Source organism: Cupressus sempervirens, chromosome 3, assembly GCF_028749045.1.
Source record: "Cupressus sempervirens isolate cs-2001-9-10 chromosome 3, ASM2874904v1, whole genome shotgun sequence".
NCBI classification, from domain to species: Eukaryota; Viridiplantae; Streptophyta; class Pinopsida; order Cupressales; family Cupressaceae; genus Cupressus; species Cupressus sempervirens.
In genome coordinates this window covers 628,483,295-628,507,558 of record NC_143120.1, presented here as the reverse complement: position 1 = coordinate 628,507,558, position 24,264 = coordinate 628,483,295, and the positions used below count along the sequence as shown (strand labels likewise).

Sequence of the window (24,264 nt, the reverse complement as noted above, 5' to 3'; positions counted from 1 at the left end):
CCAACCTTATTTCCTTGTCATGGTATCTCAAAAGCTTGGGTTGACTTAAAACATCCTTAATCGGAGAAAGGATCCTTTGTATACATCTTTAATGTACTTGGTCTACCTTACACAAAAGTACTTCCAGTATATCTAATGGAAGATCAACACCGTCACTGAGTTCTTTGCCAATCTTTTGTAGTGCCTTTACCTACCACTCTCCATTACTGTTGGGTGCCATAGTGTAATTCCAATTCCAAAATCTCTCAATCATCTCAACAGGCTGGCAAGATCACCAACTTTGATGTAATGTCCCCATTTTTGGCGAGTCTATGCAGTTGATGGAGTGAGCTCATCATAGCAACCCTCGTGAGCTGATAGAATGTTTTAGGGTCCCAGTGGTGAACCTATTATTTTTAGTAAGTCTATTTTTGGCAGTTGCTATTTTTGGCAATTGCTATTTTTGGCAGTGCAGTGGGTGACTTTGGCAGTTGGTCGTCACCTACAATTGATCAGATTAATAATTGCTTGAGCTCTTATTTAGTTATTTTTCATTAAGTTGCATTATTATAATAATGTTTATATTATTATAATAATGCTTTTAAGTGTTATTTCTACAAAGCAAGTTGGAAAGTTTCAAGTGTTGAGTCTTTTGGGAAACTTCCATGATTTCTGAAGTGGAGTTTTATGGAAGCTTCTGCCAATGAGAGCTTGTAAATAAATGCTCATTTCTTTGGGAAAAGCACGCTTAAAAATATATTTGTTTTTGTGCCTTTGTGGCTTTTCCTATTTTCTGTCCTATGAGCCCTTGCTGAAGTATAAGGGTCTCCTTTGAGTAGTTCCTGGCAATTGTGCTAAAGTATACAATTGGCCAACATACTCCTACTGTATTTCTGTGGCTAAGGAGTAGGATCTTGAGTATATTCATCTTTTAATCAATTGGAGAGGGTTTTCTGAAATTCTGAGAATCATCCTATAAGAAGTTCATTGAAATTGCCGTTGTTGTATAGCAAATTCAGGACAATCTCTTACTGTTTAATCACTGTGTCTAAGAGATTGTTATCGGTTTTATGCCAAGGTCTACAAGCATTAAATCAACTTGTTGTAGTTGATATTCTGAAAGAGTGGGCGAGATTGGGAGTTGGAAGAAGGGGCCGAGTTTCATCTACTAGTGGCGTCGAGCAAACACAATAATTTTGACCTGTTCTAAGGCATAATTCTATCCTGTATATGGTGGATGTCATCTTCAATCAGACTGCCATTCAGTTGCTGTCTCATGTGATGCCCGAGTTACCATTTGGAGGGAGTTAGGAGTACGAACTTTGGAGTGAAGAGGTCGGTTTTGCAAACACAAGGTATGATCTCTAATTTCATGTGGAGTTGTTATACTGCCCGTGGCTAGCTCTGGGGCCTACTGCAAATTGGACGAAACTCAACCTCAAGCTTGCAGACACGTCAATACCAGGTTCATTTGATTATGTAATTTTGAATGGTGTCAAAATTTGAATAAATCATTTCATAATGGTAAAGGAATATTGTTGAGCATTATTTTGTTCAAAAACAATTTCTATGTCCACAATTGGTTGATAAATATGAAAAATTATTATGACCAAGAGGAAGTGAGTTTTACTACAAAAATTATAGTAGAAGCCAGGTAGGGTTTTTACATCTAATACCACTATAATGTTTCGTTTGTAGCGAAGTACACAAAGCAGTAGCAAGTTACAAAAAACACCAAGGTTAGTTGTATAGTTGTGTGTAGATAGACTGTACAATGGGATCAGCATCAAAAAGGTAGATATGTGGGCCATATGGCTTGAGATGGAGGACTGTACAGTGGGATGGGAGATGATATGTGGGACATACAGATTGAGATAGGTGACCGTACGGTAGAAAATGGTCTGATCGTACGGTAGAGAAATGCTTGGCTGTACGGTGATGTTGGGTGATCATAGGGGCTTACTTCGTATAGTGAAGGGTGTACGATGAGGAGTGGGAAGTCGGCCATACGGCCTGGGGTGGATGTCCGTATGGTGGAAGCTGTGGGTTATGGAATGCCAAATCCGTACGATGGGTGTTATTAAGACCATTGAATGGTAGTGGGCCATACAATGTGTACAGATTGATTTACAAATAGATGCTAGAGCAATACATTGACCAATTTTGCTAATTAATGCCCAAACAAATGTTCCAATCCAATTCCAAAGATTTATATATGAATTTGCAACAAGATGGTGTGTAGATTTGCCAGACCTGAGCAAGAAATACACAGATGGAATAGGGTGAGGGTTGAATCCCACCGAAACCGGAGAAAAGCAAATAGGGAAGATCTTTCACTTCTGAAATGGAAAACAACAGAGACTCCCAATAGGAATTCGTAGTAAAATAATAATCCAAATTGCATACTAACAACTACCTACATGCCGCACATAAATACCCCTTTGGAGAAAATTCTCGAGGGTTTACAAAAGAGTGCCGACACGGCAAGCACCTCCGGATAATTAATATGATTGGTCCCTTTTATTAATTAAATCAATCAATTAAATAAGTCCTTGTGATATTATTTAATTTTTAGGACCATTCAATTAATTAACCTAATTAAAATATTCTATTAAAAATTGGGGACATCACATACAACTTGCGCCTTCTTTTGTGCAAGAGCAAAGAATACAAAGAAGGGGAGACAGAGAAGTGGGATATAGGTGCAGAGGTTGCGGAGTTGGATGTTTCCACTACTCGGCTTACACTAGATGATTTTGATGACTTTGATGCCAACACCATTGTTGCTTCTGCTACTGATCCCATTGGCCTTAGCTCAACTAATACCGGAGAAGAAGATGAATATGAAGAAGAAGAAGAAGATTGAAGAACTTAGAATATTAATAGATTTTTATTACATTAGTTGAACAATGAACGTGAAACAATGATGCTTGAACTCGATGCTATGATTTATTTTTAATGTTTTGAATCTTTGATGTTGAACTTGTAACTTGAACTATAAGTATATGATGGTATGATCACTATGATTATAAGTTTATGGTGTTTTTGTTGTTTAAACGTGTTTATGCTGCTATGCTACATTCTAATTTTAACTCATGCTTCATATATATATATATATATATATATATATTATGATTTTTACATGTTTTTGTACTAACGAACCCAAACGAACCAAAACCCCTTAACAAAATTTTGACAAACTTGCGAACCGGTTCTCAAACTTTGAACGTGGAATTGAACCCGAACCACTAACTTAGATTTTTAGTGATACTTATCTCAGATCTGAATTTTAGAACTCTTGTTTTTCCACTTTTGATACTCAGATTTTTTCCATTTGCATGTCAAATTTCATGCCATATTCTCCTTTGTCCTTCATTTTGTATTTGTGAAATTTCGGCGACACTAGAAAACTTTTCTTAAATTCATAGCTCAAAACTCTTAAGTTAGGCACTCTTTAAGATTTTTTTCCGTAGACAATCAGTTATACCGTGCCTTGGCCTTAGTTTTTCATCCTTCATATGTTATTTTCAAAGATTTATTGTCAAGTTTTCCTTTGTTTTTCTTCAAAAATCGGGCTTTTCTTTCTTGCTTGCATGTGCTCAATTTTGAGAATCTCTTGTCTTTGTGTGATTTTTCTTGATTGATTTGTTTGTTTTTGTTTTTGTTTTTGTTCTAGGTCTCTTGCTTTTTGAATTCTGCTCGTCTTGAGCTATCATAGGCTTCATTCCGAGCTATATTCTAAGAGATAAAAAAATAATTAAGCTACTTACAAGTGGGTTTTAAAGCCCTACTGCAGCTCATTGTTCTTTGTTTAAAAGTCCGTGATATGAAGTCAAAAGTTCACCAAAGGCTTCTTAAGTCATTTAAACAGGCTTTTTATTAGTCATTAAAACTTGTTTTGGAAGTGTTCACTTGTAATGGAAAAATGAAAGTCCATCATTGCATTTGAAATAACATTTTTAAAAAGGAAAAACATTCATTTTAGTTAAAATGTTGTATATCAACTTATCAAAAAAAAAAAAAAAATTGTTGTATATGTAAGTGGCTTTAAATGCCAGATTACATGAATTCTACATAATAAAAATGCTTGCAAAGATGCATTTAAAATCCACCATAGGCCTCTTAAGTCATGAAGTTGGTCTTTTCCTGAGTCATTAGATATTGTTTTGAGAAGTATTTGCATCGGAGAAATTAAAACCCACCATTGTATTTTTAATAACATTCTTGAAAGTAAAGTTATAATTTTAAATGTTATACATGTAAGTGGGCTTTAAATGCCCAATTATATGTATTCATTCCAAACATAAATTTTTTAAGCATTATTAAAAACATGATTCTCCTTCATACCATCAGTTTTTTTGGTTTTGAAATACAAGTTTTGACTTGCATATGTAAGTCCAAAGCCTGTCTAAGGCAGATGCAAGTAATTGTTTAAAGACAAGATCACTTCCAACACTTATAGCATTGCTTTAAAAACTTTTCTAGGGCACTTATGTTTCTTGCAAGAGAAAAACTGTTTCCCAGTTAGGACGTCATTCTAAAAACCCGCCTAGGACATTTGTTAATGGTTTTGAAAGATTTCAATGCATTTCCAGTTTGTATCATGAGTCTAAAAGTCCAATGTAGCTTGAAACGTGCTTTAGACAGCCTGATTGGGTGTTATTTAAGGCTTTTTTTCCGCAAGAACAAGTGTGAAGCCCGATTTAGGGCAAGAGTTGCTCATTTCAAAGCTTCCATTGCTTTAAACAAAGTGCATGTTTCTCCAAGAACGCTGTTTTTTGCAAGCATTGCAAGTCATCTTGCAACAACAGATTTAAACCCCGTTTTTGGTGTTTAAATCAGTCTTGGAGGTTGCTATTCTCAAGCATTTCGGTTTGCATTCATGGACATTTGTCAAAGGACTATGGAGGAGTGAAATGCATTGATTGTAGTTGAGGGCTTAATCAAGTTTTTGTTGCCTATATAGCTGCAAATTGGAGATCTTTTCTTAAATTCGATTCAGCAAGGATTTGGTGATTTTCTTTGAAGTTCAAAACTTATTTCTCTTCATATTTTTGGTTCTTAAAAGACATTTCTGGAGTTTATTGTTTTAAAAAACAATACATGTTCTTTTCTAGAATGATTCAAGTTGCAATGCACAATTTTTCCCCAAAGAAAGAACGTCAAGGATGCATATTTTCCCCAAAGAAAGAACATCAAGGATGCATATTTTCCCCACCTGCAAATACAGAATGTCAAGTTGTGGTCATAGTGACTTACAAAACTTTTACCCAACATTCTCAATATTTCGGTTTCATGCCTTCTCTTCTGTTCCTTGGATCTTAGCTTGACTCCCAATTAGATTTGAACCCTTTTAAGCATCATAACTTTTATCTTGGGTTCTTTTTCTTGAATCTTTTCAAATCAACCACCAACTAAGGCCTACTTTTATGATAAAATTCTTAAGTGTCGAACACCCATCTAACAACTCATTCTCTATGGATTAACTCCAATTTTTACCAATTTTACACCTTGAGCTGCTTGAATCCAATTTACTAACCAAGAGACTCATAAATTTCTACTAAATCAGAGCAAACTATGACATTTACTAGCACTGCAAAGTGAAAGAGGTGGGGCAATTGTGTAAAAATGTCACAACATCTAGCACCCACCTAAAGGAAAGGTTCCTAAACATTTCAAGGATAAAACTTGTTTGGAACTTAGAATCTTCAATCAATCCCCTTTTCACCTCTCTAGCAACCACAAAATGCATTCAAAATGGAAGAAAAACCACAAATTGAGCTAAGAACCTTTATCTTTGATTACCTCTGTGTGTGGAAGTGTATTTATTCCTACTCGACAAGACCATTGAAAACTGCTTAAGATCCATCGCAGTTAGCTTCGTAAAATATCCGTACTTCAAAATAATCTTGGATAGAGCCTCGCTTTCAGCCAGACATCTTTGGCCTCAGCAAGGTTATCACCATGATTTTCTCCAAGATTGTCCTACTTCTTGTATTTTCATTTCAATACCTATAGGGACGTTGGTGTACCCAAACCAAATTGTTTAGTTCATTTTCTCTTTTCTTTTGATGTTTTTATCTCATATACTTTGATTTGTCAGGGCTTGAGAATTACAATGGCATTGAAGCAGGAGTAAAGATTTGTCACTAATTTTAAGAAACTCCAATAACTTTGAGCAATTGTTATGTTTGTAAGATATAGTAATCGAAAGACTTAGGTATTCAAAGCACAACAGGTGATCCCCTTCCAAATTAAGGACAAGTCCTAATCAAATTATATGTTTATTAACTTATTAAAATTCAATCTCCAATTCAAAAGAACCTCCCAACGAGATATCCAAGAAAAAACTGAACAAATCTATAAGAACACCTAAGTGTGCTGTATAATACATCGCCTTCCTACAAATTGGAATCCCACAAAACCTAATTACCAAAGCTAAAGAAAATCAAAACTAAACCTCTAAGCTACTTGGGTAAATGACTCAAGGCTGATCTACAAAATGTATCTTTAAAGCACACTAAACTAAAATAACTAACTGAGCCTCTTTAAATAAACTCAAGTCAATTGGCTCAAGGCAGATCCATCTCTAGGCCCTAGAAAACAATTAAAGTAAAATAAATGAAAAGAAACCTATCCTAACTTCTTGAACCAAATGGCTCAAGATAGACCTACTCAAATTATGTACAAGACACTTTGTAGAATGGTTACCAAACAGAACAATAAAGCATGTATCAACAAAGCATTTAGGAACAATAGCATATGTACCAAAGTTGGTGAGGGAAACAATATATTTTATTGATTTCCAGAAAAAAAAGTATATCATTCATATTCCGAAGTTCTTAAATAGAGGTCTGTTGGTTAGGAAGACCAATTGACACATCCCCTTGCTAACGACTACCCAACCCCAAACTAACTATCCTTAATTACAACATTGTATTGTTAGGCCCTACACGCTTGAACAAACAATACACAAAAGACTTATATGCAAGATCTAACATGGTTTCTCAAAATGTTCAACAATAGCAAGGCATGGGTGATTGCTCTCAATATTGCAAATTGATCCTTGTATTTTGGGAAATAAATTATTACCTCAAGTTCAAATTGAGGAAATGTATCATGTAAAATTTATAGTAGAGGCAATTCATATGGTCTATGATCAATCCAAATACAAGTTTATTTTCTAAATCTCCATAATCAAAATGATAACTTTCAAAATTAAAAGTAGGGAAAGAAACAACCTCGTGTTCTTCGTCTTTGAATGGAGATTGTTGTTGATCATTCAAAGCTTCAGTATGTTGATGGTGTATTCTACTACTTGCATTAGTGTTGAACTTGTGAGTGAACAATACATGATCAACTACAAACTCAAGTCTATGGAATATCTTTGCCATGTATTTATCCTTGTGTAGCACAAACTATGCATTCTTGTGTAGCTCTATCAGTGTATCTTAGAAAATCAAGGTTTCTTTGATGAGACGATCTTCAAAATATTTCCTCAAGTCAATGGGCCCTTGTTCTACTGGTGAAGTTGAATGGCTCACAAAGAGCCCACCAGGGATCAAGTCTTGCTGAGTGCAAGGCTCTGACATCATAAAGGATGAGGCTGGGATTGTGCCCTAGGTGATTTTGACGGTGTGGATGCCCCTTAGTCCTTGGCTCCAAGTCGAAGAGGTTTCAGGCACGAGTGGGCTCGTATCGGGTTCCTAAAATCATCTATGTGGCGGCCTTCGTTGGTTGGTAGCTTGCAGGTTTCATGCCTCATTGGGTTGCCTCGCAAGTTTGAGCCCTCCATCAAAATTTTTTTTCGTCAAAGTTCTCCTCAAATGCAATATCACATTCTAGAATCTCTCCCAAAGTGCTTTGTATGCTTTTTGTCCATGCGATCACCTTGCTCATTAGTTAACACATTTTGCATATTCTCATCAAAGAGGCTTGAAGTTTCTCCATCTGGAATGGGGTTAGTAACTGATTCTCTTGTAGGAACATCTTACAGTTCTTCAATTACATATTCATCAAAAGATTGGTATCTTCAAAAAACTATAGATTCGCTGATAGGTGGATCTTCAAAGATGTTTGTGAGTTGTTTATTGAATACAATTTCAAGTGGCAATGCATCAGGTGTTGAAGCTGATGATGAATCATGTCCTTGCAACAACTTGTTTTTCTTGAAACGTCTCTTGGAATGGTCCCCTTTGTACTTCTTTAATGAGATCTTTTAGCACCCCCTCGAAAAGCATGGCAGTGATGATGTCTTTTAGTGCCCCATTGAATTTTTCTTCATACTTTGGCTGATTGATAATAGCTTGTAATTTTTTATTCAACTTGTCTACTTGACATTTTTCCTCTCCAAAGATGCTTGAAATTTCTTCTGCTTCAAATCCTTCATTTTCAAGCGTTTTCAATTGTCGAAATCCTACATTGCTAAGTATGTCTTTCAAATCTGTTTTTTCTCATGCTTGGTATACTCTTGATCTTCTCCTTGAAAGCATGAAATTCTGATTTTGATCTCACAAGTACTACCGGTTTGAGCACTTTTTTGTTGTTGTAATGCTAATTGCGCCCTCAACAGAATTACCAAACACCGCATCTCATGCTTGGTGATGCCATTTATTCTGTATTGTTTTGATGATGCAATTTGGGACAAACTTTGTGGATGCAACTGATTGTTCAAATCAAACCAATGAGTTGGTGTACAGATCACATAATTGATTGTGCGTTGTTATGTTGGTAACTTGAGGATTTTCTGTGGCATCCTTCTTCAATCTACTTCTTAAGTAATATTCTTTTCGTGACTTGGCCGCTTTTTATCCACTCATAATTGTATGTTTTCATAACAACATTACGTCAGTCTTGGTGATATTTCTGGTTGGCTATTAGGGAATAGTGAGGAAACTAGCACACCTTGAACCCTATTGTTATGATCTTCTTTTCAATATAGTATCCATTGTAACTTTGATTGATTGGCGTGGTATATACTATATACAATTATCTTTGTTGGTGTTAACTAAATATAAGTTGTCATCATGAATGCTTGGCACCGACAATCTGATTGCATTGCTGTATTTGTTGTTGTCTAAATTTTTACTTAATTAATAATTTGTGAAGTGACTTGCTAATTCTGACCCAAAGCTTTTGCCCTTCTAGTAGTTTACTTAATATTGTGAGTTTTTAGTTTACTTGATATCGTGAATGCATAGTTTTGGTTTTCCAATGGTAATAATGTTGATTGGATCTTGCAACCAATTTTTCCAGCTTATAAATAAGCAACATGCATTTGACAGAACAGTAACAGTTTTATGTTTTTCCACAACACGTCAAATCTGAAATAATAGGTTTCTTTCCTTAAATGTAATACTCGAAATCAAGTTGCATGAAAAGAGATGTTATTTCTGAACGTTCAATGCACGTTACAGTCTGAAACCGCATATAGTAGTGCTCAGAAATGCACAGCAGCAATAACAATCCCTAACTGGTAATGCTAGAGTTGATGTGGTTCATATTTCTACTACCCTGACCACTCAGACCTTGACTGGGAGTGCAACAGTGGTTCGAATCCTCCCAGAAAGATCTGTGATTTATTTCATGACATGAATACAGAGATATCATCAGTACTGATATGCCAGGTTTACAATGCACTGCTGCAACCATAAATCTCTGTCATCTTCATATTTTCCATGCCACCATCATACACTTTTTTTACGAGCCTCCAATGCTCCTTGACCTGCTCAAGTATGAACTCTCCTATCCCCATTACAATTACTCAGCATACCCAAAAAGTCCTTGCAAGCTGTCTAAATAAATAAATAGACTCATCCAGCAACTGAATGAACCAATATGCTTTCACCACCAGCTACTGCTTCCAAGGGAAAATGGAGAGATGTCCATGTTTTAGAATAAACCCTCAGATAAAGGCACCTAGATAAAGGGAGTTCACACCACACGCAAACCTTCATTTGCATCAAGCCCGAGGGAATATGTGGAGGTGTGTTCAACCCTTACACTCAGCAAAGTAGATAAATTTGACCTTCTTCCTCCAAGAAAATTCAGTTCATGAAGCGTCCAAACACTCCCTGCTGCACAGCGTAAATCTTTTAGCAAATGAATAGGAAATGTAAGAGATGGTAGCTGATATCTTCTTGGTAATTGCAAATAAACATACTATACTGAAATTTATCTTTAGCAGAGGACTTCATAAATTTCAGTGAATTTCAACCATTAAAATCAATGTGAGAAATCTGAATAATATGTCCAACGGCCAGTTAGGTTAGAATCTTGCACTACTGAAACTAGCATCCCTAGGATTTCCAATTCTCAAGAAGCTCTTCAGAAACCAAGGGGAAGAAAAATAATCAAAGCATACCCAGTGAGCTCCAATTACATTATTTTAGAATAACCCCGAAAGCAACTAGAAGAACTTTTTGAACTCTCACTCTATTAGTATTCCATTTAGATCCAGGAAATAATGACTTTATTAATCTGCTTAATATATATTACTTAAATCGTTTAATAATGGTTTATCAAATTTAATAAAATAATATTACCCATCGAATAGACTTTGTCGGATAATATATAATTAAATAAAATTATTCCCCTTTTCTTGAATTTAACAGTTGGGAATTAAATAGGTTAATTAATCACTTCAAACCAGCCTGGTTAGGGAACATAACATAATTATTCATACACTTTGCAACAACTACCTTCAAACAATATGATTTTCAGTCCCTGTGAAAGTTTTCAAGAATATGTTGTATCTTAGACAACTAAAGATGGATGATTTTTTAATTTAATTGCTATTTTTGTGACAAAATATCATTTTTTGTATTGATTGAACACAATATTAAGGCCCTTAGTGGTTTGCAATTGCTTATCATTTGCATATTCTTCTGTATTGTTTTAAACATATAGATTCTTTTACCGAATATTGCTTTCCTTGTTGTAAAACCATTTTATGTTACAAAATGATATCTTTTGTAAATCTTGTTAAGATTGTAAATGAAGGACATTTTGTGGTTTAATATTAGTCATGCTTTGATGGTTGTTTGTAGTCACAATGACATAGATGTGAGTCACCCAGAGTTTTTTGCGAATGCAAAGATGGCGGGATACACACCTCCAAACGGAGAGGTATGAAAATATTCCTCAATGCATATCATAAATTTCAATTTTTGGGTCATTTGTGTGCTTATGTCTATTCTAATTTAACCTTATTATATTTGTCTTGTAGAACCAGTTTTCATAAGTCTACATTCATGCTTGTTGAGGAAAGTGATTGATGCATCTTTACTTGCTATCTCCAATGCAATTTGCAAGATTTTGCCCATTTTAGTTGGATTGTTTCATGCAATCCTTTTTCTACTCCCAATTATTTCATTGTTCTATGCTTAATTGTATCTCTTAATCATGCCTGAATTATGTTATGTGCTATATCCTTTCCAAAATTGCAACCAATTGAATATAAAAAGATGGAAGAATATTCATTGGTAATGTTCAAGAATCAACCAATGAGGATTAATGCAGGGTTTACAAATAGTACATCACCACGACCTGGATTAACCCTCATGGGGGTTTACGCCCACGGATGGCCTTTTATTTAGAGCACTTCTTACAGATCTGTGATGGGATTATTGCACATCCTTTCTACTTGAGTCGACGCTAGAGTCACGCCCTTTGCATCTCTTTGGGGTCTTTTCGAGTTGGTTCACATCGACTTCGGTGCTAGACAGACCACCATTTGACTAGAGACGACTAGATTTGCAGCCTTTGCACTTTGTCAGAGATGGAGACTGAGATCCACTTCATTTTTAGATGCCCTATATACTATATACTAAAGTTATTTCTAGATATGTCTAAACCTAGTCCAGGTGGATTTCGAAGACCTCAAAAATTCAATAGTTTCCAAATTCCTCAGAATCAACATCGATGCATGGAGCACGGTGAATTTTTCTTGATACAGCAGTCAAAAGGAGTCTATTTCCTTAAGATATTCTTGGTAAAAGTTTGGGAGGGTTGAGAACACTAGAGGTTGACCAGAAGGGCAAAAAAATGACCATTTTAAAACTGCTCAAATAGGTTCTCAAATTGAAGCTGTTGTCGAGAACTTTCAAATGCATTTTGAATGACCAAATCTAAGTCCATCTGCAAAAGTTATGACCAATCAAAGTTTTGAAGTCAAAGGTTTACTAGGTGGACTAGTGATGACATCGATATGACGTGGCAAAATTGGTGGTGTGAGAAATTAACATGTGGCAGTTAATGTGGCACGATATGCTGCTGTGACATCACATATCTTGAATACGTGGCATCATACTTGGTAGGATGACATGGCATGGAAAAATTCCAACATGACACATGACACCATGTGGGCGAATGAGAATTTGCCACATTGACCAATGAAATGATGCCACATGACACCCTACATTTTTGGGAAAAAATGTTGCAGAGGTTTGAACCCATTACCTCACTTCCGAATTGTGTGCTCAACCATTGCACCACAACAGGCTATATTTGCTATTAATATGGACCGATTCTTTTTAATAACTATACTTGGCAAGATGTTTGGAAATGTGGTTGGTGGGTGTTGAACCATTTGAACCCATTACCTCACTTTCGAATTGTGTGCTCAACCATTGCACCACAACAGGCTATATTTTCTATTAATATGGACTGATTCTTTTTAATAACTATACTTGGCAAGATGTTTGGAAATGTGGTTGGTGGGTGTTGAACCACCAACCACCCCTTTACTAAAAGATTAGCCCACCATTATGCCAATTAATAACTTAGTTTTTTTTGAGCAGCATGTAATATTTGAATTCGTTTTTAGCCAAAAACATTTGTTAAATAAGGGTTATTCTTGTAAAACTAACACCCAACATAGTGTAACAATTTTTATTTTATTTGTTATGCCTGAAAATAAATGAGGGCAAAAGGGGTTATTTCATTACAATACTGTTAAAAGCCCATATTAGTAAGTTTTATTTATTTAAAGGGAGTAAAGGCCTTTTGAAAATACATTCTTGGGAGGAGAATTTTGGAGAAGAAATTTGAGAGTATTCTCTTGTGAAGAATTTAGAGTGTTAAGAGGTCTCTAGGGAGAGATAAGAACTTAGTAAATTCATTGAGGGAATTTTCATGACTTTTATGCCATTTTCTAATGGCTTTAGTGGCTAGATACTCTTGCTGAGAGTGAGAGTTGCAGTTTTATTGCTTGCTTAGCATTGTAAATGTGACGAAGGAGCTAGGCACAAACATGTTGCTAGCAAGTTCCTGTCATCATAGTCGGGAAGCGGGAACCAGTTTGTAACTACATGGAAGACTGGTGATGTAAGATTTTTTGCATCATAATAATGGCATCGATATAGTGTGTCCGAAGACGTAGCCAAAGTCTGGAGAACTCGATAATCAAATCCTTTGTCACTTGTTCTTTTTGATGCATGTTTTTGTCTACTTAGTTATTTTCCACATTTCTAAGTATTACTTGCTCAATTCACAAGCAACATTAGTAACATTCTTTATATTAAACTTGTATCTTAAAAATCTAAGAAATGTTAAGTGATTCATAACAAGGAGTTTACAGATCAAAACCCCATTTAACTATGTGGTAAAATGACAAACTGTAGAAGGAAAATAACATTACTCATACTATTTGGCAAAGAGTTGTATTACAATTTTAAGTATTAGCAATGAGTTTTAATTGATCATACTATATCATATGGCCTCACTCAATATATTTTTTTCCTTCATAAACTCTTACTCAACTTTGTCTCTAATCTTTGTCTTATATCTTCTACTTTTGTCTTTGATTTGTTTGGTTTGTCTTCATTCATCTAATAAATCTCTTACATAGGAGATAATGTGGTTCATAACATAATTCATTTTCTTGCAGTAAGGTGATAAGGATCATTCTCTCCAAAACTATATTTTTTTCTTGATGACCTACCTTGGAAATCAATGCACCACTTTGGCATAAAAAGCTCTTTGGTAATGTGTCACCATCTCTAATTACTTAGAAGTCTCCAAATGTAAAAAGGTTTAAAATCTATTTAATGTCCCCAAAATATTTAAACAACTTAATTAGATTAATTGATTCAGTGATCCCAAATTGAAACAATTTTATAAGGACTACTTTAATTAATTAATTTAATTATGAAATAAAAGTAATATAATAGTTTAGAATAAATTATGTCGACATATTGTAACCTTTCAGATACTTCTTGGAGCCCTTTATAAGGAGGTGGCTAGCATCGTAGGGAAACATCGTGGAATTAGCTATTTCTTGTGTATTTGTAATTCCAGTCGAAAATAAGTTTCCTAGTATGCCATTTTAGAGGTGTAAGATTCTCCCTAGTTTGATGATTGTGGTTTTAGTGGGGGTCACTTGTCATCTTAATTTGCCCGTCTGTCCAAATTTGTGAAGTCTTCAATTGAAGACAAATTTGATGTAATTTGAGATATATCTTTATAATCTAAAAATATAAATACTCAATTCTTAGTGACTCATTTAGATTGATGGTGCATGCTTTGTGTAAACGTTCAATGACGAGCAATTATTGGTTTTAACTCGTGACAATAAGATTGAAGGATTATATATATATATATATATATATATATATATATATATATATGGTGGCAACTATAAACTTTTTTAATGATCCCTTCCATCTACATCCTACCGCGATATCATTGAAGATATTTTTGTTAGGGTGAAAGGGTATGGGAGTGAGGATTGTTGTACGTGAGTGAGAGCCTAGTGTTGTATGATGAAGCCTTCCATACAAGTTAGTGTCAAAACAATTTCATATGTTGGAGAGTGGAAGTGTGTATCGGTGAAGGGAAGTGTCATACGAGCATTACTTTTTAGTAAGGAGTAAAGACATTCGAGAGTAAGGCCATACAAAGGTGAGTTAAAGTGTCGTTTGAAGAGTAGTGACGGTATGGAATCAATAACCTTACGTAGCATAAAATTTACACCTGCCATACTCATATGGGCCATACAAGCAACACTGTTGTATGTGAGAGGTATTTCTGTGACAAACTTTCTTTGGTACATTATAATGGTAACAGAGTTGGTGATCTTGCCAACCTATCAAGAAATATTAGATGCAGACGAGGAGATCCCATTCATTGGACAAGATGGGGGAGCTAAGCATAGAGATTATGACAAGTACAAGAGTTGACAAAATGACAACACCAACATAGTGAGACTTTGGCAAAAGGACAACAAATTGGTGAAATACTTTGACTTTCTGGTAGGAGGAAGGACAAATGGAAATCATAATAGGCACAACAATAATTTTGTGAATTGGAGGTTCCATATATGGTGTTCCCACACACACCATTGATGTTGATGTGTCCTCAAAGGAATGAACAATGCGGAGAACAAGAGTCTACTTTCTTTGAAATGCAAAATAACTACCCTTAAAGGATTATGTTGAATTGTGGATGAGATATTCTAAGAACCATGACCATTACAATAATGACATTAAACGAAAGATCGATACTTTTAATGGGTCTAGAAAGACATCAACAAGAGCATGGGTGCAAAAAGTAGATACCTACTTTCAATACAATCTGATGCTCTGAAATGAAGCAATCAAATTCAAAGCTCTACACTTGGAGCATATTGCTCACAAATGGGGGCACCATGGGATGGTCACCCTTGATTGCAATCGAGTCACTTCATATGTTGATTTCATGGGAAAACTCATTGATTACTTTGGTGAGAAGGATCCAGAACTGAACTTTAAGCAGTTGACACAAGTTGGATAGACCGAATTGGTGGATAGTTAGATCACAAGATTTTAGAGGTGTAAATGTTGGTTATTGACATTTTAAAGAAAATATTGATATTGCTATTCATGGGTGAGTTGGTGAACCCTAAAGGGTTGGGTCTAAGGTGTCAACCGCAGCACACTCAAAGGAAATCAAGAAGGCACATGACATGACTACCTCATCCTCTTCTTCCAGGAGTTGCACATGTGCCATATCACCACTCACACACAAGGATAGGAAACTGTTCTTGAAGAAGGCATCAATCGATGAGGCCAGAAGCAAGAGCTCAGGATGAAAAAACTTTGTTTCACATGGAAGGAGCCTTGGGAATTGGGTCACCAATGCTTAGGAAAGGGAAAGATCCACTACATTGAAGTTGTATCTGATAACAAGGAGGAGAGTGAAGAATCCATGGTGCGAGAAAAAGAGACTAAAGAAGAAACTAATCATGCAATGAGGATTGCCACACTTGTGAGGAGGGGAGGCACCATTGTCACATTTTTTAGGGGCTCCGAGATGTAGCACATTTTGGGTTTGAGGTACACTCTAGTTCATTAATTTGCTAGTCATATAGAGGAGGGGTTCAAAGTCAAGGTAGATGAAGGAACTTCACTATTGTATACTCATTTGGTTCCACAATTGAGCATTACCATGGGGAACTACACAGTGACAAGATTTCTTTATGGTAGATGTAACAACTAGTTTTCTCGGGTCTTAATTAACAACTAACATACTCAAAGAAATATAGTTATTACTTCATTTGCATAGGAAGGCAGTTAAATTAGTTTTGTTCATATGAAAGAGATTGACGGTTAAAATCAGTTAAACAAAATTTCTTAACTAAGAACTTAAAACACCATCAATGAATTTACTATAGAAATTAAAATCCACATACCATGGAATTTGAACCAAGAAATCATTGTAGGGATGCTTCTACAACCACCTAGGTTAGTCCACAAATACCACTGTAACAATATCAAATAACAACTACCATCAAATACCACCATATCAAAATCAAATGATGATTACCATTAAACACCACTATGTTTGTTAGGGCATCACATACCATTGTATCAATTAGGGCATCGATTACCACTGGATCATTTAGGGCATCAGATACCACTGTATCAATTAGGGCTTCAGATACCACTGAATCAATTAGGGCTTTAGATAACACTGTATCATTTAGGGCTTCAGATATCACTGTATCAATTAGGGCTTCAGTTACCACTGTATCATTTAGGGCTTTAAAAACCACTGAATCAATTAGGGCTTCCGATATCACTGAATCAATTTGGGCTCTAGATACCATTGTATCATTCATTTCCTTCCAAATGCTTAATTATGGCAATAACATAAGATTAGAAGATATGCTCATATTCATAATTCATATAAATGAAAGATTGAATTAACAATCCATCAGATAAATCTATCTCTCACGACTAGGTGTAAAATAATTGTAACGATGATATAACTCAATTAATCTTACCTTCTTGCATATACATCATATAAGTAAAAGTACCTGTTTCTGACAAACGTTTGAATGCATAGCTTATCTTTGTCTGATGCACGTCTGATAACTTGTGGAGAGGGGAAACATTGTCAGGGGCTTAACCACCCAACCTCAGACCATAACTTTATCGTCACACAATCTCTAACGAGAAAGGCCCTCCCTACCTGGAATTAGACATGGAACATCTGGTCATCCATTGAGCATCCTGGTATCTAATCACACCACTCGTCTTGACAACAGGGAAATACAATAAACAAGATCATGCATGAGCTATTATATATATTTCATTTAAGTTATTTATGTCTGATTTCTCTTTTGCTTTCTTGCAAATTTATTCCACCTCCTCACCATTCATGGCTATATAGTTGATGATTCCCAGGTGTATTAAAGAATATGAGCTTTTTGCCCTTTTTACACCTCTTCACCCTTTCATGGTGAATCCCAAGTGTATTAAAAGATTATGAGCATTCCGTCCTTGATTTTCTTCCATCAAGATTTGGGACATCTTATTTCTGAGATCAACAATATTCATACAAGTTCTTATTGTATTTAGAAAGTCTCTTTGTTATGGAATATTATTCAACTGGATAAAAGAAATTAAAAAGTTCTTTATAAATCTTCAAGGTTCATTCAACAAGTTTAAGTAACATGAATATAGACATAAGAGAATGTTCTGATCCTAGCCGGCTGTTATAGAATTGTATTTAAAACTTGGAAGGATAAATTCATGACTTGTTAAGTATTTGATATTGTATTGATGGACTCGAACTTTGTTTGGTCCTCTCTTGTCCTCTCTTGTTACTTGCAGAACATATGATCACAGATCTTTAGCCGGATTATTTCACGGCAAGGAGTAGAATTCAAACTGCTTGATAAGGTTTGATATGGAAGATATAATGGGTGTGTGGTGGTAAAGAAGTTTGTAAGCTTGGCATCCGATTTGGAAGTCTGCTCTCCTTAAAATATTGCAGACGTATCTATTGCAGAAGACTTAATCCTCAAAGACTGGGTGTATCCAACAGGATTGTTGCTTGTAAGGGACAATTAGATTGGTAAAAGAAAGGGATTTTCAGCTCTTGGAAAATGGGTCTAATCGGGTGCTAAAGGTGGCAGAGATAATAAGATATGTGGCCGAGTGAGGAATGAAAGATACCGACCCCTCTCACGGCTTTCAAATAAAGAACCAAGCCGTAACTTCTTGGCTTCCATCGGTTTAAAAAGACTATGCGTCAATTCGAATTTCCAAGTGTTAATTTGACTAAAAATAAAGAAGAGGAGAGAAAAGATTAAAAGGTTGGAAGATAAAGTTGGAAGGATTATAATTTGAATATTATTATAATATAAATTTATATACGTACATGTAAATATATTGGTGAAGTGGCATTGTTTTATTATAATAAAATAATATGATGGTATCACTTCATTTTTATATCTGTGTACATACATAGATATATATTATATTAATATGGTAAAAGATCATTTAAAATCCTTTGAGGTACGTTTTATATTTTAACTCAATTATTTTATGTTTCTCAAATTATTTATTTAAATAGCTCATGCAGTTTCATCGATTGTATCCTGATGTTCAAGTTGCTAATTCCTCAACCCATTTGACCAGTGATGGTGATGCTCCTGTGCCTAATTCTTTTCTGACAATGCTATCACCCATTTGACATGTTTTTTGCAAGGAAATTCTCTGCAATTAAATCATATGATCATAACAAGTTATAAATAATCATAACGGCTAGCTGTCGTTTCAATTCCATGAATTCATGATAAATAATCAACTAGCATGTTATCTTCACATGAAATTATAACGACTAACCATCTTACCATTTCATAGGATTATAACAAATTTAACTATTAACTGACTTCATGTGAAACTCAACGGCTAAATTTTAAATTAGGTAAAAAATTGGGATGTAATAGTAGACTTGGATGACTTGAATTCCATATTGGACATTCAATGGTTTGAGACCCCAACAAGTATACCAAAGTTTCAAATCGAGGGAATTCTCATGTAAGGTGGATGACGAGGTGGTGGTGTTGAGAGGAATCTCCAACAGGTGCTTGAGGGAAGATGGAAGTATGAGCGAAGATGGAAGCAATTTTTAGACATGATGAGGTTATTTGGGCAGCACAATGTTTGGTTTTAACCAAACCTTTGAGTAGGCAACAAATATACTACCAGCATGATGAGCTTTAGGCAGTTTTGGGCAAACATCGTTAGTCTTTGCATACATTCCACTAGGTATACCCCTATAAAGGTTCTGAGCACACGATTGAATTGGAGGTGGGATCCAAGCCAGTCATCACTACTCCCTATCGCCATCCAAAAGAAGTTCGAGGAAGAGATATAGAAGACAATCTAGAAACGCCTCAACAAAGGTTGGATTAGGTCTAGCTACAGTCCTTTTGCATCATAGTCTTGGTTAAGGATGGGACTTTCATAATGTACATTGATTACTGAGCCTTGAACAAGAAAATGATCAAGAACATATACCCCATTCTGAGGATATATGAGCTCTTGGATGAGCTGTATGGAGCAGTCTACTTCTCCAAGGTTGATTTTCATTCCAAGTATCACTAGATTTGTATGAGGGAGCAAGATGTGCACAATAGAACATTTGTTGCTGCTACAATTGTTGCCAGTAAATATTGTGTAGCCGACGGGTTGATGTCGTCAGTAAATATTGTGTAGCCGACGGGTTGATGTCGTCAATAAATATTGTGTAGTTGACGGGTTAATGTCGTCAGTAATTGTTATGTAGCTGACGGGCTCGTTTGGGAAGGTTCTTCGAAATGGTATATGTACAACTTTGGATTATCATTGTAAGCATTATGTAATCCCTTTGACATATATGCGAATAATAAAAAGAGTACTGCTGTTACATGTTCTTGTTTATTGTTTGTATGCATTAATCTATTAACCCCATACGGTAAACATTTGGTGCCGTTGCCCAATGGACTTGGAACGAAGGTAGAGGAATGAAGACTAATGCCGAATCAACTTAACAAGGATAGGAATAAGATAAAGGGAAAAGATGAAATACACACAACACAAGGGAATTTAATTTTGGCACAATAGGCCGAGCGCAGACGGAGGTTTTAGTAGATTGTCGATGGATATCGAAGCACCGAGGAATTGTTGGAAGAGACTCGACAACGGTTGGATTTGGTGGAAGAAGCAAGGGAGGAATTTTTGAACTTGTATACGCCGAGGGAAGAGAATCCAGAGAGAAGGGAATTAACTCGCACGGCTCAGAGTGCCGAGGGAGCATGAGCGTGGAGTGAACTCTTTGTCCGCGATACACTTTCGGAACGGACAACTTTGCTTAACGAAGACCCTTCACCAAAAAATGTAGCTGTTGGAAATAAGACAACTGTCCGAAACAGCGCTGGTGTTGGAGTGCAGAGCATCGGTATTGGAGTGTAGAGTTCCGGTGTCGGAGTGCAGAGCACCGGGGTCGGAGTACAGAGCACCGGTGTCAGAGTGCAGAACAATGCTGGTGTTGAAGTGCTGAACAGTGCCGGTGTCGCAGTACTGAATAACGCTTGTACACAAAATCAATAATGGCAAGACCAAATGAAAAATTGCCAAAGTTTGATGGTGATGGAATGGCTGATCCAATTAGACACTGTAAGACATGCGAAATAATTTGGACAGTGAATAGCATAACTGACATAGATGAATGGGTCCGACAATTTCCAGCAACCCTAAGGGGTGTAGCAATTGATTGGTTTGGCGACGTGGATCCCCAGAAATTAACGACATGGGCGGGAGTTAAAAATGAGTTTATCACCGAATTTCAATTGCTACGGGACAACAATGAGATACTAGCAGAGATCTACACCACAAAGCAAGGGAAAAATGAAATCGTCTACGTATATGCCAGAAAGCTAAAAGAATTAATAAATAAAATGGAAAGTAAGTTGGTAGATGGGTTGAAAAAGTGATGGTTCATTGAAGGACTATGCCCAGAGTTAAGGAAGAAAATGAAGATTGTGCCGCTATCATCATACACCAAAGCATACAATCGGGCGATGGACTTAGAGAGTGAACAGAAAACAAAAAGAAGAAGAAAAGTAGCTCATTCGACTCAGATGACACGTCTTCGGAAAAAGATAGCAGTGATGACGAAAAGGGCAGCAAGAAGGTCCGAGCTCTCTAGAAGGATATGATCAGAATGATGAAGAAATTTAAAAATATGGTGAAAGAGATGAAGGGAAACGAGCTATGGTGCATAGAATACAAGACAAAAGGTCACACAAAGGGATCCTATCCAAAGAACCAGTTTTGTGAGATCTGCCAAATTATGGGACATTCTATAAAAGAATGCCCCTTCAATATGAAAACAAGAGGACATCAACAAGTGCTCCTGACTTAGGAGGCTTACGCGTCAGGAGGGAGTGGAAACACAAACAATGATGGTGCCACTTCGGGTGGGTACAGAAATGATAACAGAGGGCAAAACAACAATACCAACAATAATAATGGGGGCCGCAGCCGAATTTAGTATGATGCGAATGACCGCCTGATGGTTCAATGCCGAGTATGCAATTTGTGGGGCCACTTTGCATAGAACTGTACATCAACAAATGCACCAAAGTTGTTATGCAGATGGTGTGGTCCTAGAGATCATGAAGATGCCAAGTGCTCGAAATCAGGAGTGAATTTGATTAGCATCGGTGCGGATGAAGAAGTCTTGGCAATCACCCGTAAACAAGCAAAACTGTACTCTGACCCGACGGAAGAAAATAATAGATTGGAAGAAGCACGTGCAAAAATTGAGAAAGCAACTCAAGTAGAGAAATCACAATTGAAGGACACTACTGGTACCTCAATGAGGAACTGTGTCGAGCAAAACATAATAAGGCAGGTGATGCAAATGGAAGTCTCGATCAAATTAAGTGACCTTCTCACAATGCCCCAGTTACGGACAACCATTCTGAATATGACACCGCTTCCGAAAGCGACAAAGGAAATAGGAAGGGATGGTAGTGGAATGACAAAAACAAACCCTATGCTTCTGGCACTCACAACTGGAAGGCATCTAGTAGTAGTTGAGATGGGCATTCTGGGAACTGTTCTAACAGACACAATTGTCGACGGAGGGTCAGGCGTGAATGTGTTACTAGAAGATGTATGAAAAAAGTTAGGACAACCTACGTTGTGGCCACCAACATTCCAATTGCTCACGACAGACCAGCAGGGGATCAAACCATTGGGAACCTTAATGGCGCAACCGGTAACTATTGGAACGCAGCCATTTTTATTGGACTTCGTGGTGATCCCATTGAAAAGAAAAGCATATGACGCTATTCTGGGACGAAATTGGTTAGTGCAAGAAAAAGTAAAACATGATTGGAAACAAAATACCCTATCAATGGAGTGCAAAGGCAGAAGATTCATAATTGACCTGCACACACAAATGGTAGGTGAGGAGGCAGCGTCGTCAAACTCAAAAGGTGAAGGCGAGAGTGACAATGAAGGAAGAGAATGGAACCGAAAGGAGTATTGAGATTAGGAGGATCGAATGAGGACGACCTAGACTCGGTGAACGACTTTCCACTGGCAAATGGAAGATTACGAACTCTTTTCGAGCTGTAATATGTTAAGGGTCGACAAAAAGGGAGAGGAAAATGAATGTCCGAAGGAATACAGAGAAGTGGAAGAAACAAAGGCGATTACGGTTGAAGCTAAAAGTAGCAAAAGGAAAGATTCCACCATCAGGTACATGGTGAATGAACTGCGCAAAAAGAAAAGGTTACACTGCACCATGAAATTAGTAGAAAGGTGCCGATAATAGGGAAAACACATTGTACGGTCTGCACAGGAAACAAAGAGGAAGGGCTTAATAAAAAATTTAGCGGACGGAACGAAATCAAATCGGGGAACTTTAAATTCAAATGGGTTGGACCGTACCAAATATGGGAAGTAGGCGATAAAGGAGCAATCAAGCTATGGACATTGCACGGGAAAGAAATACTAGAAGCAGTCAATGGTTCAAAGTTAATAATATACCATGCGAGAACGACTCCCCGTCGATGAAAAATGACGAAGCTTGGAGGGAGATATAAAAAAAAGAAGAAAAGTTTGAAAAAAAAAAGAGAGAAGAAATTTTTCATGGATGCGGAATGGTCCCGTGGATACCTGCCTGCGGGGGTGTTCCGCGGACACGTGGCCCTGGGCAACTTGGCTTGCAGACACCCCGCCTCCACAAAAGGTGTTTCGCGGCCGTGTCTTTGCTTGCCTCTACGGACTTCCTTTTTCTCTGCCGGTGTCACTGTCTCTTCCATGGACGTGACCACTCTTTTCCTCCGTGGGTAATTCCTATCTTCCGGAGGTTGCTACTTCCTGACCTCCGCGGCTTCAACATTTCATGACCAGTGTTACTCTACCACGGCTAATCATTACTTTTCCACGGGAAACATTTTGGCTTCTCACCAAGCTTCTTCCGGTTGCATTCGAATCTCGAGGAGGGAGGAAACCCTAGCGCAGTAGTGGATATTGCAGGAGTTGGGAAGGGGAGAGATATTCCATAGGGGAAGAGATGCGTGGCAAGAAACTGCAAATACAGAGAAGAAGGGTGAGAAGAGGTTTAAAAAAAAAGAAAGTTAACAAATCAAAATAGTTGACAATGGAAAATGTATGATACCGGAGGGAGAGACATAAATAGGTAGTGAAGAAAACATAAGTGGTTGCGAGAAAGAGTGTGGGATCGGAAGAAAATCACAAAAATGGTGTGTTTCATGGAGTTTTGTGTGGCTTTGAGAGTGCTAATGTGGTCTTGGCCGTGGGGGGTGATGCCCCCTAGGCCCCTAGTCGGTTTAGTTATTAGTCGTGGGAAATGTGATCAGTTGATGAGACTTGGAGTTGCTGTAGGCATAGTGTGCCAGAGGTGGAGAGAACAACAGAGCAAGCCTTTCGAGAGGGGTGATATGCTTTGAGGCACTTGGAGTAGGTGTTGGACATGAAGCTGTCTTGGTGGATGCAT

General features: G+C 36.9%; 1 protein-coding gene across 1 annotated transcript in view; it reads left to right on the top strand.

Moving 5' to 3' along the window:
* LOC149568256 (DNAse I-like superfamily protein) overlaps positions 1–24,264 on the top strand; it is a 200,121-nt gene that overhangs the window by 98,175 nt on the left and 77,682 nt on the right. The window contains exon 5 of the mRNA XM_089821244.1: positions 11,028–11,106. Within this exon, the coding sequence (XP_089677370.1) occupies positions 11,028–11,106 (79 nt within the window). The remainder of the gene's footprint in view (positions 1–11,027; positions 11,107–24,264) is intronic.